Source organism: Scyliorhinus canicula, chromosome 12 (assembly GCF_902713615.1).
Source record: "Scyliorhinus canicula chromosome 12, sScyCan1.1, whole genome shotgun sequence".
Taxonomy (NCBI): Eukaryota; Metazoa; Chordata; class Chondrichthyes; order Carcharhiniformes; family Scyliorhinidae; genus Scyliorhinus; species Scyliorhinus canicula.
Window position 1 is genome coordinate 132,317,071 of NC_052157.1, and position 20,745 is coordinate 132,337,815.

Sequence of the window (20,745 nt, forward strand, 5' to 3'; positions counted from 1 at the left end):
TAATTAACCAATGCTCTATCCATGCTACTACTTCACCCTTAATGCCATGCATCTTTATCTTATGCAGCAACCTTTTGTGTGGCACCTTGTCAAAGGCTTTCTGGAAATCCAGATATACCACATCCATTGGCTCCCCGTTATCTACCGCACTGGTAATGTCCTCAAAAAATTCTACTAAATTAGTTAGGCATGACCTGCCCTTTATAAACCCATGCTGCGTCTGCCCAATGGGACAATTTCTATCCAGATGCCTCGCTATTTCTTCCTTGATGATAGATTCAGCGTGCACGCGCAAGATGAAATCCATTCCCATGAAAATAGTAGGTACACTGTTCATGTGCAGGCCTTCCAGAATTCAGCCTCCACTGCCACTTTTGCAACAGCGTTGCCAAAATCAAGACTTTTAGTCTCCAAGTCTCATTGATTGGAATGTCAGGTTTTATAAATGTTTATAATTTAAACTGCCTATTTAATTTAAAGGTTGGGTTGGAGGTCTAGAGGATAACTAATCATCATTTCTACCTGGGTACAAGGCCAATGTGATTCAGGTTGTCATGGAGGTATGCTTGGAGAGCAGGCAGGTCTATAGGGAACAATTGTAGGATTGGGGTACACATTTTCCCAAGACATCCCTGACCCTCACAGACAGGGCAGTCTTCAAGAATCTGAGAATGAGAGCAGAGACAGAGACAACCTGCTGTTGTTGTTTACCATATAGAATGCAGGTGGGACTTTGCTCTCAAGACTGAAGATACCAGGTTTGTGAGGATTTAAACGAGCTGTAAGTATTTGCCTCACTTTAGCTGGAGGGAGGACTCTCAGAGGTAACCCTCACTGTGAAAAATCAATTTGGGAGCAAGATGTTATGCAACTGGAAAAGGAAAAGAGAAAACAAGCCATCTGGAGCTGGGAATAGCTTTGAGTTGGTAGCTGGAGAATTAAGTGTCTGCTTAAAGGGACAGACCAAAGTATAGCTGTAGGGTGGGGGATTTGCAGTTGCATTAAAAGCCACGCCGGGCCCCCGGGAAGGGGGGGGAGGGATCCTTTCTGTAGTTCAAAGTAAAGTTGCCTACAAAAGTAGTGATAGCCGAAGTGACTTTTAGTTTGTTCATTACATAAAAAGTATTAAAACTTGAAATATTGGCATGTGATCCTTTCAGTCATTCACTGGAATATTATCTTTTTAACAGTTACCGGTCTCTCGGGAGTTTGTAAAAATCAAGTGACTTTTAGTACAGTACCAGAATTGGTGGAAGTCTCCAAAGATCCAGCTTCTTTGTTGCCAGGCGATGGGTCTTACATTTTGAACAATAATAGAGCTCATCTTCCCCCAACTCTTCCTCACTGGTGAATGCCCGGAGACAGCTGTCCAGATTAATAGGCTCTGCTTGAGCTCGCCGACTCTGCTCAACACTTTCATGCTCCTCACAGATCTAACCATATGGGACAATGAAAATGCATGGTGTTCAGTCATGGTCTCTGCAATAATTTTGTATCGCACATTTGATTGTTTTGGCAGCGTCATTTCAATGATTAGTGCAAGCTTGGTACAGGGAGGCAGTAAAAATCAAAATATGGATTAACAAGAAACATAACTTGTAGAATTGGCTCACATGACAGTGGCCCGAATGAGCAGATTCTTTTGGGTGGAAGATAGGTGCGCAAAACATGCGGGAGGACTAGCGAACCATGTCCACATGTTCTGGACATGTCTAAAGCTCAGGGGATTTTGGCAGGGGTTTGCTGACGTCATGTCCAAGGTATTAAAAACAAGGCATCGAGTCCAGAGGTGGCGATTTTTGGGGTGTCACAGGATCCGGGAATCCAGGAGGAGAAAAAGACAGACGTTCTGGCCTTTGCTTCCCTGGTGGCCCGGAGGCGGATATTACTAGCATGGAGGGACTCAAAGCCCCCGAAGTCGGAGACCTGGCTATCGGACATGGCTAGCTTTCTCTGTCTGGAGAAAGTTAAGTTTGCCTTGAGGGGGCCACTGTTAGGGTTCGCCTGGAGGTGGCAACCATTCATCGACTACTTCACGGAGAATTAATCGTCAGCAGAATGGGGGGGGGGGGTTAGGTTAGCATAGATTAGGGGGTTAATTAATAGTGGGACCTGTTGGGGAGGGAGGTGGTATTTGCACTATGTTTATATTCTCATGTACATTGTTTATATTGCTGCTGTTACGATGCCAAAAAATACCTCAATAAAATGTTTATTAAAAAAACAACAACTTGTAAAATTATCCTCTATTTCAGTACAATATTTACCCTTTCTTGTGATGTTTGATATCGAAGATGTAGAGCAGTTGGATCCCAGTCAATGGCTATGTAAGCATTCCCAACAGAAGCTTGTTCATCAGAACAATCAATCTTGCATCCTCTGCAAAATCTATACCAGAACAAAAGTTACAAGTGTAACTAAAGCATAATGGATCAACAAATTACGAGTAGCAATTTCAACTTATTAAATATTTTCTGCATGTTGTTATATTTTAAGTTGTAAAATACTTGACATCCCCAAAATAACATGCATTTTTTTCAACATTGTTTTTGCATTTTCTTATCACTAAAAGAGACTGTGGAACCTGGACAGGGTTGGAAGGTTGGTGGTTGTAAACAATTCATGGTCTTCACCAATATTATTCTCTGGTGAGCTCATAAGACAAGTGAAATACATCTGATGTTGGAATACATCCAAATTCTCCCACTGCAAGAATTGCTGTGATTACAATGAGACACTGATTGCTTAAGATTGACAACTTGTCAGCCAACTAATAAGTTAAGGATCTTCTTGTTTGTGGAAGGGCAAATCTAATTGACTACACCCACAATAATGCACCCCAAAATGCATCATCACTTTTATGAGTAAATCATAAAACTATCTTGTAAATTCTTCATTATAATTTAAACTAGTGATTAATGAAATTAAACTGGCTAGCTTATTTTCTTACCTGTACCATGAACACCATGAACATGTATTTCCATCTTTGTGAACAACTCGAAGAGTGAATGGATACTGATAGCCCATACTGTCATCACTAGAATACAGATACATAATATATTAACTGGGAAAATAACGTATGGTATAACGCAAGGAAAGATTAGTAAATTTGAAATGATAAATCTTTGACTCATTGAGCCAAGGCTACTTTGACAATGAAAAAGATCATCTATATTTGCCATTCAATATGCCTAGTGAGACCAGAAAACTGATGAGTGGCTCTAGATCTTTAGCCATTGTGCCGTCTTCCTAACAGTCTTTTAAATTAGTCCACAATGATCTTCCCAAAATTAGCAAGGTACCATTTCAAGATGAAAAACGAATGCAAATTAGTATTGATACAACTCATTTTTCTTTATAATCATTATTAGTGTCACAAGTAGGCTTACAGTAACAATTCAATGAAGTTACTGTGAAAATCCCCTAGTTGCCAAACTCCGGCATCTGTTCGGATACACCGAGGGAGAAATGTCCTATTCACCTAACAGCACACCTTTTGGGACTTGTGGGAGGAAACCGGAGCACCCGGAGGAAACCCACGCAGACACGGGGAGAACGTGCAGACTGTGCAGGAAAGTGACGATGAGGGGATTTTCACAGAAACTTCATTGCTGTGTTAATGTAAGCCTACTTGTAACAATAAAGATTATTATAAAATTATTGCGGTGGTCAAAATTACACATTTTTCCACTCTCAGGCAGGTCCTATGGAGAGATCAGCTTCTCCACTCTCTGCCTCAGTGTGGCTGGGGGATTTAATGGGGTTCCTGGGTTTGGAAAAGGTGAAATTAGCCTCGAGAGGAACGAGTGAAGGGTTCCACAAGAGATGGGGTTGTTTATATTACATTTTTGAAAGCTAGTTGTCGCTAAGGTGGTGGCAGGGTTGCTTTAGGGTTATTTCAGTTGTAAATGTTGTGTTGTGTGATTGTTCAAATGTTGAAATTTGAATAAAATATTTTTTAAAGAGATTATACATTCCTCTGGGTTTTTTTGGAGCAGGATGAAAGAAAGAAAACAAAGCAGTTTTGATTGCAATAGAGGTGGTTGACACTGCAGACAAAAGTGCAGCTTCCTGAATATGTTCATGGAAACCCATTTTCACAGGCTTTTACCCCAGGAGAACAGGGTCAGATTTGTAGGATCTGCTCAAAATTGATCTGCAAATAATCTTTACTACAGGAATAGCATTGCAGTGACAGTCCTAAACTTGCTTAGGTTGCCTTAGGCTACAGAATCTAACTATATTCTTTTTAACGATCATAATCATTTGTATAATTGACCAGGGTTGCATTAAAAAGATGTAACTTTTTTGTGGCAATTACAATTGCCATCCAATGGATAACTAGTTTGCATGATCAAATACAATACCAAAGTAATTACAACTGCAGACATCATCATAATATATGCATACAAACTGCTAGTTCACCACACCATGCAAATCATAAGATGTTGCTAGGCCTTAGTGAGTTTGCACAAAACTACCATTGGTGCCAGCTGTTGCTCTGCATCCAATGTTCTAAGTTACATGGAAGTTCCTGCATGTACCAAAAATTGGCTCCTTTTTACACCTACACATGTGCAATAGCAAAAGGAAATAGAGGGAACAGAGGCATCAGAAAACTGTATTACAAGGCATGATGGTGGCATAGTGGTTATCACTGCTGCCTCATGATGCCGAGGACCCGATTTCAATCCATGTCCTGGGTCACTGTCCTTGTGGAGTTTGCATATTCTCCCGATGTCTGCGTGGGTCTCACCCCCACAACCCAAAAACGTTCAGCGTAGGTGGATTGGCCACGCTAATTGGAAAAAACATTAAAAAAACTGTTCTACATAATGGAAAGTATGACTGATGGCATTGCAGCACAGAACCCAGTTACTCTTTTCATTAGATCTATTGTGGGGGGGGGGGGGGGGGGGAGAGAAAATCATCATCAGCACTGACCAGTCTTGAGCATGGTTGCTTGCTTCCTGGGGTGGCAGAGGACTGGCAAGCCGTGAAACCTGTATCCACACAGAATCATAGAGGTCTTTCTTGCGTGTATGTACGGTGCAGGGCACAATAAGTGGCATGCCAAACAAGCTGGGGCGAATTTTCTGAGAGGACAGAAAATATAATTCTGTCCGCATCTGTATAAAAGATAAATATACAAGGGTACAAGTCATAATGCTTACATAAGTGATCAATAAGATTTCAAAGTTAATAGATCTTTAAATAAAAATAATTCTCAGTACTTTTCCTCAGTATTTGACTTTTACAGCGAAAATATTGAATACCATTGCTATTTTCTTAGCCTATGAGTGATCTCAAATATCAAGGCGTTTAAAGGAGCACAAAATCCGGAGAATAATAGACACTAATATCGGTACTTTCTAAATTTTAGTATCGGACTATAACTCTTTGGGTATTAAGCAAGAGTTCATTTCAGGAGCTCTAGCTTTCTGCACTACATACGAGATATCTTGTGGGTGCTACTGGTTTAATATCATCTTAATGATGTGGCTAAGTTTCAGGGCTAAACTGGTTTTAACAAAAATAGGCAGTGGTTTTGGTATTCAGCTTAAAACCAAGCATCACATTTCAAAATTAAATATCAGTTAGAAATGGACAATTCCATAAAAGTACACAAGATAAAGTTAGTTTTTTGTTACAATAACAAATGCATGAAACCTTAATGATGATTACATGTTGATCTACCACAAACTCAGATGGTATACATTTATAATTGCTTTTAATTGAGACATTATGTAAAGCTGCCCTTTTACAGCACACTATGAACTTTTTACAAAACTTACAAAAATGAAACAGCATGAGAGAATAAATTACTCATGTTTTCTGAGATTTGCCATAAATTGCATCTTTCTTGTCATTGATGAAAGGTAGAATACGTTTGAGTTTAATTGTCGATCAAGAAGTGATTTTGCTTTGGAAGCATCATCTTACCATTTTTCTGTGAACTGCAATAATATATCCTATGAAAGGGCTGTCAGTAACTGCTGGCAAATGTCCATTAGGCAGTCCATTAGAGAAATTCTTATCAATCCCAGCTGGCACCACAGTGCTAGGAATTCCATTGGGAATGAGGTTTGGTTTGATTGGATTTGCATTTGAGGACTGGTTATGCCTTCCATTACTTAATGGTATCTGGGAGGAATCTAACAAAAGATAATATGGTTCAATAGCTCATGTGAAAATATATTAAAATAATCTCAATTCTTCTTTCTATAAAATACAAATACAAAATCAAAATGTATTATGCTATCTGCAAGATAAATTTTGTCAAAGAATTCCAAAATATTTTCACTGCCTTAGGGATTAACTGGCTAGGTATTATAGTTACTGCTAATAGTAGTTAATGTTTAATGCATTTGTATGACATGCCTCACTGCTATTTTTATACCAATGTTAGCCAATTTAATAAACAGATTAAATGACCCATTAAAGTTTTTTTTCCAAAGAAATTCATGCGGCCTGGACACAGCAAAATATTCCAAAAATATTGTTTTCTTCGGCAGGTATAAATGGATGGCTCATTTTGATTCTTTTTTTTTCATTTTTGTCCGCTTGTTTGGTCTTGTGTTAAGTTTGATAGTCTTAAAACTCCTCTCTGCTTATTCTGTCTTGTGTTAAGTTTGATAGTTTTAAAACTCTAATAAAAATACTTTTTAAAACAAAAAGGTACTCTGGATGGCAAATGGTCAATAACTTCCAACTCAGTTCCTGGGAATAAGTCTCAGCTCTGATCCATGCTTTGGGAAAACATTTCCCATAGTTTGGGCAGTGTTGATCCTTATTCCATCATTTGTTTTAATGGCTGCTTGCTGCAGGCACTTTAAACGCTTTGGTTGCAAATTTCAGAACTGCTGTGAAAAGTATGACTTCAGGTACACTCTATCTTCTGGGGCAACTTTGGATCCGATTTCAGAATGAGTTTAACTGTGACATTTGACATTGTCCCTCTTGAGCTGCTCCTGGGTTTCAGTAGAATAGCAGAGGAACAAAAACTTTATATTGATATATTGAACTGTTATTACCAACAGTAATGTTTAGCCTATTGTAGTATACATTTTGCAAAACGACACCATAACAACAAGTTGCCTGGATCAAAACCAAATGAAAAGGTAATCCCGTGATTACAAAGCCTCCTGCAACCCAGTGCAAATTGTGACTTTCCCTCGATTGTTATCAACAACACAACTTGGCAACTGGGCTTTAGTTACAGCAAGTTGAGCTAGATAAAGAAATACTGAAATATTTTCAGGCTGGTTCTCTCAACAGGCAACAGAGCTGTAACATTATCTCTGCCTTTCTTTTTCCATAGATGCTATTTGACTAGCGGAGTGATTTTGACATTTTCTATGCCTATTCCAACTTCTTGATTATGCTGATACTATTGGTTTGTTGCATTCAACATTAGCCATACAGAATCTGATTTATGTAAATTTAAATATGCAAAATAAAACAGTCTTACCCCAATATTGACGGATGTTAAATTTTAGTACGCACAATTTATTCACATTATATTTATGCCAATGCACATTTCGGCAGATTATTTATTACCTGTTTCCACAGGAGAATTGGCAGAGGTTGGTGATCCTGGAACAGGGATCTCAAAAGCACACAGAAAACCATTCACTGATAGTCGCACTTTCTGATTATCTTGAGGAAAGTTCTGATTAAAAAGATAAAATTCATCATTGACTTGGTCACTTGTTGATTCGCAACATTTTTATGTGCTCCGTCAAAAAAAAACTAAAACTGCTTTTTTCATTTGATGATGTGAGGGTTATATGGAAGTTGGTCTCTAACCAATTTATACTGTCTGCTTTAATAATCACTCTCCAATAACATTTCTCACAAATCAGATTGGTTTTTTATTTCAATTTCCTAAATTTAACTTGTTTCCAATTGTACCTGAAGTTGTTACCAGAGAAACATTTGCCTGGATTAGATTAAAGATTTAAGTCTTAGTTTTAAACTACAAAAAAAACCTCTAAATATTGTAAATAAAGTAAAATAAAATAAAATAAAATAAAATAAAATAAAATACAAAAAATTTAAGCTAGCTGCATTGTTATTTCGGCAAAATGCATACTTACTTTTATGTTAGAACCATGAACCTCTCCCAGCAAGATCTGTTCGGACTTCAGTCCACACAATTCACTTAATTGCTTTTTCAGACCTGTATATTTTTCATCCATGTTTAATCGTAAACCATATCGTACTGGTGTGGAACCATCTAATTTGATAACTGAAAAATAGAATTAATTTCACATTCATACATGAACACAGCTTTCATTTTTAAGCTTTTATCAGCATCGCACATGCATCAATTTTAATAACCTTTTAAAAAAAAATTTACCCTGTACTCAAGTGTTTAAGTTTGAAAATAGTGAAAATACATTTCAACATTTTTCATCCCCAATGCACTTCCTGTTTATGTTTGAGGCTGTTTTTTTTGTACTGTGGACCAGCACTTTGGCAACCAATCCTCAAGCTCCTTAGTTAAAAGAAAAAAAATATTTGAGCCTTAATGAGCTATCTTACAAAATACACAAACTTTCAATATATAGTGGTTTTGGTGAACATTTTCTGAAACTGAAATCACTTAAAATGATCCTGAAATTATTTTCTACAAAGTTAAAAATACATCAATGCAAAGTGATGGGGAGAAAAAAACATCAAACCTGAAAAAAAAATGGGTGGTGAGATTATGATCTCAAATGATTGGATTCAATGTTGAGTCTAGAAGGCTGGAGGGGGCCGAGTTCAAAAGTGAGGTGCTGTTCCTTGAGCTTGCATTGAACTTCACTGGAACACTACAGCAGGCCAAGGACAGAAAGATCAGAGTGGGAGCAAGGTGGAGAATTGAAATGATAAGTGACCGGAAGTACAGGGTTGTACTTGCAGACTGATCTGTAAAGCGGACACTCGGTGTGCGTTCGGTCCCATTATCAAGGAGACCACACCATGAGCAGTGCATATAGAATACCAAATTGAAAGTAACACAAATAAATCAACGTTTCCTTGGAAAGAGTGTTTGGGGCCTTGGATGGTGAGGAGATAAAGGGACGCTGTGGCATCTCCTGCGCTTGCATGCAAAGGCACTGCAGGAAACAAACGGGCTTAGGATGATCGACTGGATGCTACTGGTGGAGAGAAAGGTGAAGAACCCGATCATGATTCTGGAAGAAACGAAAGAGGCAAGAGAAGTGTGTGAAATGGATTAGATGCAGTGGAGGATCCCGACAACCACATTGGTGGGGAATCCTCATTGTGGAAAAAGGAAGACATATCGATAGCATGAGTACATGCTGAGAAAAATACATTCACGTCTGAGGATGAAGGGAAGACAGGAGGCAGAATATCACAATTTCTTTTCGGGCAGACATTTCCTTTGAAATTCGAGGCAATTTCTAAAGTCCATTAAGTATTTTTAAGTCTAAAACAATTGTCCGTATTGCTTGTGTTCAGAGGCAAGACTGCCTTGTAAATATCAACATCTGCATGACCCTCGAAAGGCAGTATTCAAAAATAAAGGTACAAATTGAATTAATTCAACAGGAACAAAATTTATGGCCGAAAAGGATTTCTTTACCAATTTCAAAATTTGCTGGAATTAAAAAGAATACAGCAGGTAAGATCGGACAAACCTGTGATTTCTAAGTGCATATAGCTATCCATGGGCAGAGGCAAGGACAAGAAGTTGAATGGATCAAATCGAACACTAATGTGACCACATGTTTTACATTTGACTTGCGATTTTAGCTGTCCGTGAAACAGGTCAACCACAATTGACTTATTTCTCCGTAAGTGATTTTCCCATGCCTAGAAGAAAAAAAACACATATTTGACAGCAATATTTCACAGCAAGCTTTACCAATTAAGCCATTAGTACCTTTTAAAATCTGTAATGTTTCAGAATACGCAAAATTATATTATTTTCCATTAATAAAGCAGAATTGAAGAAACAAATTCATGAATATTGCAATTTTTAATCTATAAGTGCTCAGGCATAAGAAGTAAACAGCAATGTATCACTTAAATTTTAAAAACACAGCTAAATTCCATGATATAACTGACCCAACTATTGAAAAACTAATATTGCCAAGTTTTTTCAATTGCTGGTAGGATACAAGCAATTTAAAATTTAGTTCAATATCCAGGTTGGAAACTTGGATTTGTAGTTCATAATACACAACCTTTCGGCCAATTAAATGTGCAGTTTAGTGCAGTGGCTGTATTCCAACTGTTCTCAGGCAACTGTTTGTCCTTGAACAAAATTGGCCCCATGCATCCTAAAATATTGCTGTTGATTTGAATCTAGACCCAGGTAGATTCCTGAGATTTACAAGGTGAGAGAAAACTTTGTGGAAATGTTTTCAACAACAATATTTTCAAAGGTCAGTGAAAAATGCAGTTTCTTTGTGGATATCTTGACCCATTGACTTAAAGAAGGGAAGGAAATAAATACAAACAAAATAAATGCTTGTTTTCTATCTTTCTTGCGTATGAGCAAAGTGAGGTCTTAATCGTTTTAAAGCAGACAAAATATGGCAAAATTCCTACAGGTTATCTAATACCAAATGCTATAAAACCACAGAATAAACCAGCAATCTCCAGTATAGTGTTTCAAGCACACATTATGTATGTAAACAGACCAAAAATTACACAAGCAACTATCAACATACCATAATCAGAGTGTGTATATTATAATAATAATTAATCAAATAACATTTGAGATTAAATTCCTTGAAGAGCAACTGACCTCTGCAGCAACCTCAAAATCAGGTCGACCATCACTATCCTTCAGTTCTACATATGGTTTGTCATGAACTCTGTTGAGGTCTTCATGAAGACCATCCAACAAGAAGGCCAGGAGCTCTTGGGAGTCCTGCTGCTGAAAGCCATTAAATCTTGGAGCATATTTTGCTATTGTCCACTAAAGACAAACCAACAAAAAAAGAAAATTAGTATCATGACATGGAGCAAACATGAAAAAACTGATGATATAGTTGCTACAGTTAGAGGGAATTGTTTTGCGCCCACTGTTCTCTTTTCCTCCTTCCTTTCCAATTGCTCTCTGGATTCATGCTTTCCATTTTGATATTTATATTTCAGGTTTGTAATACGAATGCCATATCCATTAACTAAGCAAAAATCAATGCTTGATTTGACCACTTTCACAGTCAGAAAATTCCACCTACCAGATTTCACTGTACTATCCTGTATATAATTATTTAACAGCAATATTTAACACAGCATGAAATAAATGTGAACTTGTCAAGACTGATTTATTGCAAATGTTCTTATTGGTTCCATAATAATAATCTACTGCAACATTTTTCCAATCACAAAATGTTCACAAATCAATTTGTCAACGCAAAGGTTTTTATTCTGTAAAATATTTTACAAAAATATCTTCCCTTACCCTGAGTTTAAGTGGTGCTATATTCTTCTGAGTTCCACTCCACAATTCTTGGATAAGGTCCCCATAGCACTTGGCCATATGACCTTTCATTCCTAATGGGTTAGCCCTGCATTAAAATCACAGAAAGTCAAACCAACCCTGCAGCTATTTATTCAATATGTTGTTCGGAAAATGTTAGATTGTATATAAATAAAAATAATATCTAGCTACAAAATCTGGAGTCACTGGTTATTTTATGGAAAACTATTTGCAATTTTGGTTGCCATGAGACTATTTCATTAATGTTAGATACACCTAAAGAGGTAGCGAACAACGAAAGCACAAGCCAAACATAAGAAGTAGGAGGAGCAGACCATGAGCTTGCTGCGCCAATGAAATTATGGCTTAACATCTGAATCAACTCTACTTTCCTATCATAACCCTTCATTCTGAGTGGACCGAAAACCTATGGGTTTTGTTCAAAAGTAGCTCGAGGTACAGTTTACAGCACATATTTTCTTTAATATTTTGGCAGTATTAAAAAATAACATGAGCAGGGGGTGGGGGGTGGGGGTAGAGTAGAGTAGGAGGGAAAATATGGCGGGTATTACCGGTGGGAGAGGAGCGGGCTTGTGCAATATGTTATGATTGAAGTATTGAAAGTACATGGATGTTTGCACATTTTTGCCTTTTTTTGCTTTCTTTCTGATGATGTATGTAACTGTTTATAAAGCCAAAAACTACCTCAATAAAATTGTTTATTAAAAAAAAATTTAAAAAATAACATGATAGGAATATGCTGAGTTTAGCGATTGAAATCAGTTTTAATGGCCTCCTTCTGCACCTCTAGGGATTCTATATTTTAAAAATGTTTCTATTTTTATTAAGAAACGTTTTTCCAATATTTTTGTTTCTCAAGGTGCCCACCACCACCGGACTGTCCCATGATTCTATAACTTGGATGGACATTAGTACTGCCTTCTCCTTACCTGCCAAATTTTGTTAGCTCTCTCTCAGGGAATTATATGAACCTGCTTTTGGCTACAAAGCATTCACTTTTAAAGAAAATAAAGAGTTCCTACGGCAAGATGATGCAGAACAATAATTGTGACAATTCAAACATATAAACAGCATTTGTGGAAGGGATTTTCTGGTCCTGCCCGTTGCAGGTCAACGGATCTTTAATATTAATAATCTGTTTATTGTCACAAGTAGGCGTACATTAACACTGTAATGAAGTTACTGTGGAAAAACCCCGAGTCGCCACATTCAGTGTTCAGCCAGTCCATTAAAGTTTCTGGGCACCAGTCCGATTTCCACGGTGGGTGGGACTAGAATATCCCCCTCTATATTTGGATCAGTATATTTCAAGTCAAGCTTCAGTGTGTTTTTTCCCCCCAAAATAATGCTTGGACAACTACACATTATTTGGAAAGATTTAAAAGAAGATTATATTAAACGCAATTATCTTCACACTTTATCATTTTAATTTCAGATAATACGCTACGCAAATATAATTGTGCATCTTTAATGACAAATCATCGGGTGCCAGGTATGCATGATATTACAAAATTCATTCATGCTGCTAAAAATGCTCATTAGTGGGCAAAATATTAGTCTGAACAGATATTTTGCATCATATTATATTAAACAATTAAATTGCATATATTTTATAGTTCAAGGTAATGGCTGTCTTAAACATCATCAAATGAAAAGAAAAATTATCTAGAGTGCATAATTTGGGGTAGAGAATTCCAAAGATTCACAACCCATTTGGGACAGTGGTTAGCACTGCTGCCTCACAGCACCAGGGACCAGAGTTCGATTCTGGCCTTGGGTGACTGTGTGTGGAGTTTTTACGTTCTCCCCATGTCTGCATGGGTTTGTTCCAGGTGCTCCAGTTACCACCCGCAGTCCAAAGATGTGCAGGTTAGGTGGAATGGCCATGCTAAAAGCGCCCCTTAGTGTCCAATGGTTAGGTAGGGTAACATGGATATGGAAGGGGAGTGGGCCGAGGTAGTGTGCTCTTTCAGAGGGTCGGTGCAGATGCAATGGGCTGAATGGCCTCCTTCTGCACTGTATGATTCTATGAGGTCTTATGTCAGCTTAACGCATTTTTCTGTTTCACTCTGGAAGAGGGGGTTGTCCTGTGACGAGAAGCTAAGTAAATTGGGCTTATATTCTCTGAAGTTTAGAAGAATGAGAGGCAATTTCATTGAAATCTACAAAATTTTGAAAGAACTTGATAGGGTAGATGCTGAGAGAGTGTGCTTCCACTGTTCGGGAGTCTAAAATATGGTGCCACAGTTTCAGGATAAGGGGCTGATCATTTAGACGGAGATGAGAAGAAATCACTTCTCAAGGGTTGTGAATCTTTGGAATTCTCTACCCCAAATGATTGTGAATCCTGCATTATTGAATATTTTAAGGCTGAAGCAGGCAGAATTTTAGTGTCTCAGGGAAGTAAAGGATATGGGGAGCGGGGAAATGGAGTTGAAGTCCAACATTTGCATATGTTCGGAAGCAGATGTTCGCACTGAATGGCGGAGTAGGCTCAAAGTGGCATATTTCTTGAGTTCTTGTGCAACTTACTAAATTCAACTTCCTTTAAAGAGACAAATCTAGATAAGCCCAAAAAATATTCAACTTGGCCAACTGTGGGGTGTAATGATAATTTACAATTTGGTTTATAAGGAGCAAAAATGAAAGAAAGTCACCATAGTCCCAGAGAACCATAGGCTCCTTTCCCCTTTGAGAGAGAGAGCTGACTGGTGGTGATGTAATCTGAGGGTCACCATACCTCAGGCTTGGAACAAGGTTGAGAAGGCAAGATCTTCATGGAAACTCAGTTGGTATGGGAATTGAACCCACATTGTTGGCGTTGCTTTGCATCACAAACCAGCCAAAAATCCCAAAGATGTCGTCCCCATCAGGAATACCCCAGACCCTTTCTTTCCTGAGCAGCATGAAGATACTTTTAACCAAAGGAGGCAGTACAAATGCTAGGTGTATAGTTCAACTTTACAATATATTCTGAATGCCGAAAAAGAATGGGACCAAATAAATTATTTGAAGGGATTTTGGTACATAGGTGAATCATTCCATTTGAAGAAAGTTACTGATCTTATAAGGTCGATAGCCAGCCCTCTTCATTCCAGTATCTTTTATAAACCATAACATGCTAACCTAATAGAAAAAGTGAACCTGCTCACTATGGTGAAAACAGATTTGTCAAGCCCCAAACCAAATTGCTCGACGTTTCACCTTGCCTAAAGGGTTTCCATTTTTCAGATGTATGTGGTAGATAGGCCAAGAATAGATCAGCAAGCCAGTTTATTAATTTTTCTTTGATATAGAGCATCTTGAAGACTACATGCTCCATAAGTCACACAAAAAAAATTTGTCAGGTCTTAGTAGAAGATTTATTTCTGCACACATTGTGGGGCCAGAGCCATTTGCCATCATGGAAGTGATAAATGTCAGCTCCCTTTGTGTATGAAGGGATTTTTAAAAAGTAGTTGTTTCCTTTAAGTGAAGTCTGACACCATCTTAAAAAAATGATTAGAATATCTCTGTGGACGGAGTGATCATTTGGCTTTATTATGTATGGTCGATTAACTACTCAGGAACCGGGTGACAGCTCTACTGGCAGTTGGAGTGGGTGTAGGGAGTCGGTTGGGGGAGAAAAATTGTATAGCAATCCTGAGAGGGCCATTCATATGAACAGGTGACGAAATATAAGACAGATGTCATGGACTGAAAATTTCGAAGATTCAATTATTCAAACAAGTAAACTGCTCTTTTCTGCAATATATGGAGGATGCTGAAATTAGGAATCTACAAGCAAATAAACTGAAAAGAAATTAAACAATTTGTAAGATATTAAAGGCCAACAAAATGCAATAGATTGCTTTTTATAATGCATGCTTGAGATTTGTGCCAATTAATTAAACTGTTATATTTTTATGCAATTACTGCTATGAAACTGAAGTTAAATACAGAAATAATATTCAGGGCAGAAGGGTTCGCGTTCTTAGCCAGGCGGTCGGCATAGCTACCGGGGGTAGCGGCTTGGTTGGTTGACCTGTACGACTTCCTGCGATTAGAGAAGATAAAGTATGAGTTAAAGGGCTCTTCAAGGGAGTTTGAGGAAAGATGGGGGATGTTTGTGACTGTGTTTGAGGGGCTGTTCGTTGTTGGCCGGGGGGCTTCCCGGGGTGTTTATTCGTTGTAACCTGTTTTGATGCATGTTTGTAATAAAATACATTTAAAAATAAATAAATACAGAAATAATTTTTGCATGGAATTCTTATGTAATTTGCAGTAATCGCTGAATCAGCACTTTGTAATGAGGTAATGCTGAATATCTCTATTCCAAAGGAAGCAGATTAAAACGTACAAAGTATTTTATGATAGATTTGTTTGGTTTTCACAGTTGAATAATTAAAGGACTTCCACAAACTTAACCTCCGTGCCCTCCAACGATTAATTTGAGTACCTGTTGAACATTTTAAATTAATGTGACCATCAACTGCACTCATTGTGCACATCTTCTTTGATGGAAGATTATGGTGGGAAACCGTGACAAGTATCAAATTCACAAATACTAAGCACAGAAATATTAGAGGGCTAATTTTAACCAAGTGCTAAAAAAAGGACGTGCACCAATAATGGCACAATAACTGTTAATATGCACCAACAATACAAAAAGATTTGCATGCAACAAATCACAACTCTGATACGTTCTAAAATACATAAACTGAGAAAAAAGGGCAGCTGCTAATAATTATCCTATACTCGCAATGCAGAATGAAGTGATTCAATACAAAATGTTTGCCATTATATTGCCAAATCATGGCAATCATCAGATAAAATTTAACATGCATCAGATTGGTTTATGAAAAAAATTAAATGTGTATTGCTGCATTTTCAACAGGAGATATGCAAGCTTGAAAATAAAATTAGATGGCACTTTAATATTACCAGTTCATATGACACTAAAATTAAAATTTAAGTATAATTCTTTTCTTAAAGTCATTTGTTGTCCTTATTTCGAAAACTGTTCCCATTTTAAAATCTTTTTGTCAACAGTTCAATCAAAAGAATAAGCTGATGTTTCCAACTGAGGATGGCCATAGATAGAATATTTTTAAATGGTCTGATGGAAAGGAAGCAGTGTGCACCTGCTAGGGCTGGGTAGAGTGCCCAGGGATTGGTTTTGGGTCCCTCCCCACTGTTTCCCAATTTATATCTCTGGCTGCATTCAGAACCTCAAAAGCAAAATAGACAAAGTATTTTCTAGAAGCCAAATGGGCTAGTTCAAAAATACAAATTCATGTCTTCACTGTTTGTCCCACCAGCAGGCACTACTAATTTATTCATCATGCAAGCCTTCCCAAAATAAATTTTAGACAAATAAAAAAGTTACTGGCATAAAAATAAAGCTGCTAGACTGCTGGAAAAACCCAACTGGTTCATTAATTCCTTTAAGTAAAAGAAAAAGGCACCCAGTTTGGACTATATATGACTCCAGTTTCATGCCAACACGGTGAACTCTTAAAAGTGACCAAACAAGCCTGAGTTGTGGCAATTGGGGATGGGCAGTAAATTCTGGCCTAGCCAGAAACACCCACACTTCAGTAACAAATAAAAATATCTGCGGCACTTCTTCACTTTGGGTCAAAATTTGATAACATACCAGAACAGTAAATAAGCTTGTATGATTCTAAATCTTCTTCCAATTATGGAATATCTAATTTATCAAATCACATGATGTAAAGGAACAGTTGTTCTTTTGTAGTAATCAGAACTGATTTTCAAAAATTATATTCAGACTGAAATGAACTAATGAAAAAGGTAACCTGTACATTTCAATTCCACAACGATTGAATTAAAACCCTTACCTGTTGAGTTCATAAAGATGTCTCCCTGAGATGAAGTAACGGGTGAGTGGCTGTGTGTTACTGACACATTGGATACTAGAATTCATAAAACATGTGTTTCCCAGGTTACTTAATCCTGTAGCACCCTTTTCAGTTGGAACTGGAACAAGAAAGTATTATAATTAATTTTGTGATTTATGAAGTGCCAGGAAACAAGTAAATAAAATAAACATGATGAAATGGTCCAACGGTTGACAGTAAATGCACGGGTAATATATAGGTCAAATGGACTGCCAGTTGGACGTGTAGATAAATGATCAACGAAGGTACAAATACAAGCAGATGGAGAACGAGTGGCATGGTAGCACAGTTGCTTCACAGCTCCAGGGTCCCAGGTTTGATTCACCGTCTGTCAGGAGTCTGCACGTTCTCCCAGTGTCAGCGTGGGTTTCCTCAGGGTGCTTTGGTTTCCTCCCACAGTCCAAAGGTGCACAGGTTAGGTGGATTGATCATGCTAAATTGCCCTTAGTGTCCAAAAAGGTTGTGTGGGGTGACTGGGATAGGGTAGAGGTGTGGGCTGCTCTTTTCAAGGTCTGGGCAGACTCGATGGGCCGAATGGCCTCGATCTCTGCTGTAAATTCTATGATTCTAGAACACCAATACCGGAGGAAGATTTGAGATTAAGCAGATTATTCTGATTGCTTCCAATATAATATTGGCATGAGATGTAAGCGCATTCTGTTGATAATCTTGCGAGGATGTTTTGAACCCTCGTTATAACCTGTATCCTATTATACTTGGGGTGTCGGGGATCTCGTATTCCCAAAATCCTTGCGGGAATACGCGCCTCCCCGCTAAGGGGACGGGATGACTTGAGCACTTCCGGTATAAAGCCAACAGTCACTTGGCTGGGTAGCGCCGAGTGCCATGTATCCAGGGATTTTGGAATATACCTGTTATTGCTTCACTCAACTCGGTGTGGACTCCCCCTCCTTGCATGTACAAAAACACTTTTATAAAAAATATCAAAGAGCTGGTGGGATGGGTGGAAATAATATGGTTTCAGGAGTCATATTCTTAATTCTTTTGTGCAAAGTGCCCAAGTAATAAGATTAAAAATGTGGCATTTCAAACGAAAAGAGAACAATTCAGCTTGCAGGTCTGCCACCTACTTGCATTGTGTCTACCAGAACAAAAAACTCCCCAAAACTCTTTCCCAAGAAACCTGAAATATTATAGGTTTTATATCGAGCAAAACAACTTTGTGAACAACACATTTCCCTGAGGTGTCCAAGAATGATTGCTATAATTTGTGAAGATCAAAACAGTTCCAAATCTTTTGAGCAAGATAATTTGAGCATATGCATTGCACACCATGAACTTGCATCGTACATATTTCATGATCAAACTGGAATAGCTCATTTTCGCATCTAAATCCATCCTAACTGAGCTACATCCTTCTACATATTAGAATAAATATTAGTGATGGAAAAAAATAATTGTGGGGCCAACAGCAAACAGAGTGAGTTTATCTTTATACACGTATAGCCATATTCAAATGATTTACAAATTTAACCAAATGCAATTTGCAATTGCGATGAGAAATAATTATCCTCATGGGAGTAAATGGAAAGATTCACTCTTTGAAATGAAACTAAATTACATCATAAATCAGCTTTAACGTTTAATTTCATATTGTCCAGTTTTCTAAAATATTTAATGTGAAAAATCCTTGGTTTTATCTTAGAGGATGCATCCAATTATTGTCATTAGTCTAAAACAAATTAAGCAAGCAATGGATTTGTTTGCTAGAGTTTCAGTAATTCAAATAAATATCTTGAATTGTGCAAGTCTACTGCAATTTGCTCAATGACCCCAGACAAAATAAATCATATCACCTATACTTCAACAGCTAAAATTCTATATTCATACCTACCCTTGTGTCTGTCCATTTTGCTACTGTTTGCAATGAATGACATCTCCTCCGGCCAACTCATATCTTTGTTGCGAACTATTGTAAGAAATGCAGGATATCAGGCTGACAGTACTGTAACAATGCTCAAACTTAGGCAACTGGAATGTCTGTTTTGACAAAATATAGAACTTGTGTTTTGCCATTCATTTTTGAATCTCTCTTGCTATTGCTTCATATACATAACCGGATTACTTGATTCTGGTTTCTTGGGTTTTGTTCCTAAGTTGCTGTTTAATAGGGAAGGAGAAGAAGCGTATTAAACAGTTCAGAAAAACTGGTCTTCTAATTCTTTCACTTCTTCATGAGGCTAAGTATCAAGCCACCATGTTACTGATCCACAGTAATATGGCAGAGATCAGTAATTTACTGCTGCTCGATAAACAGGCTTGAACTGATATCTACCAATGTGGCCCATAAATACAAATTTAAACATGTTGTACCATCATGCTACTGGGCATATTTTTTCAAAACTTTTGGTGAGTTGAAGTTGGGAGTGGGGGAAGAAGTATCCTGATACAAATTGTAATATCCTTATCCAAATATTTTAATAGCGCATGCTATATAAAGATATTTGTTAATGGCGATCTAGAAACAAAACTGAATAAGACATTTTTCTTACCAAAATTTATTTTAGATTAGTTATGCACTTTCCAACTTTAAGTAACTGTTCATGAGATGCTGCACTCTCCGCAGTATCCCTCATCCAATTGCACAAAAATAAAAATATTAGTAGTTTTAATTATGTTAACTTTCTACCCAGAAAGTACAGATGCGACCATTTAATGAGCAAGTTCGAAATGAATAATGTACGCTTCACCATATGAAAAAACTATCATTCTGCTAACTGATGTCTCTCCTTCAATCCCACTTGAAAATCTTTGGAATTCCCTACTACAACTAAGGGAACACCACCAGCACCGACTGCTACAATACAAGGGGGAAACAAAATCACTACCACCTGAGAAAAACTTGGGGTGGATATTAAATGACGCTGTGTGTCCACATTACAAGAATTGAAAAACATTTGACAGCAATTAGATCATTTCATTCTTTTGGGAGTGCACCGCCATATTAAACATTTAACGAAAAAAGTAATTTGCGACAGTTGTGGAACTGAATATTTCTGACTATTGTGGGGCTGGATTCTCCGTTTTGCCGCACCCAGGGGTTTCCCCGACAGCTTGGGGCTGCCCCACAATGGGAAACCCCATTGACCGACCGGCGTAACGGAGAATCCCGCCAGTGGGTCGGGGCAAAAATGTGGCTCGGTGCGGCGGAGAATCCAGCCCATGGTCCCAAATGACAATTAAATCAGCAAATTCAATAAACAGCATTTCCAACTACAGAAAGGGATGAAGATAGACCTGAATATAGGTTATAAAATGGGTGCATTCATACTAATGGGGTCATGACATGCCTGTAAATAAATTTACTGGTTAAAGCTTGGAGTAAATTCTCCAGTTAATGTTAGCAGTAAA

The 20,745-nt window shown here is 37.8% G+C and overlaps 1 protein-coding gene and 1 pseudogene across 3 annotated transcripts in view; both read right to left on the minus strand.

The window, feature by feature from the left end:
* usp32 (ubiquitin specific peptidase 32) overlaps positions 1 to 20,745 on the minus strand; it is a 234,179-nt gene that overhangs the window by 20,343 nt on the left and 193,091 nt on the right. For all 3 annotated transcript variants that reach the window (XM_038814182.1, XM_038814181.1, XM_038814183.1), the window contains 12 exons: positions 19,229 to 19,303; positions 17,314 to 17,452; positions 11,432 to 11,537; positions 10,769 to 10,942; positions 9,654 to 9,828; positions 8,100 to 8,251; positions 7,561 to 7,672; positions 5,944 to 6,155; positions 4,945 to 5,129; positions 2,951 to 3,037; positions 2,268 to 2,388; positions 1,242 to 1,433 (listed from right to left, as the gene is read on the minus strand). In XM_038814182.1, the coding sequence (XP_038670110.1) occupies positions 1,242 to 1,433; positions 2,268 to 2,388; positions 2,951 to 3,037; positions 4,945 to 5,129; positions 5,944 to 6,155; positions 7,561 to 7,672; positions 8,100 to 8,251; positions 9,654 to 9,828; positions 10,769 to 10,942; positions 11,432 to 11,537; positions 17,314 to 17,452; positions 19,229 to 19,303 (1,730 nt within the window). The remainder of the gene's footprint in view (positions 1 to 1,241; positions 1,434 to 2,267; positions 2,389 to 2,950; positions 3,038 to 4,944; positions 5,130 to 5,943; positions 6,156 to 7,560; positions 7,673 to 8,099; positions 8,252 to 9,653; positions 9,829 to 10,768; positions 10,943 to 11,431; positions 11,538 to 17,313; positions 17,453 to 19,228; positions 19,304 to 20,745) is intronic.
* Positions 6,329 to 7,553, minus strand: LOC119974866 (annotated as a pseudogene).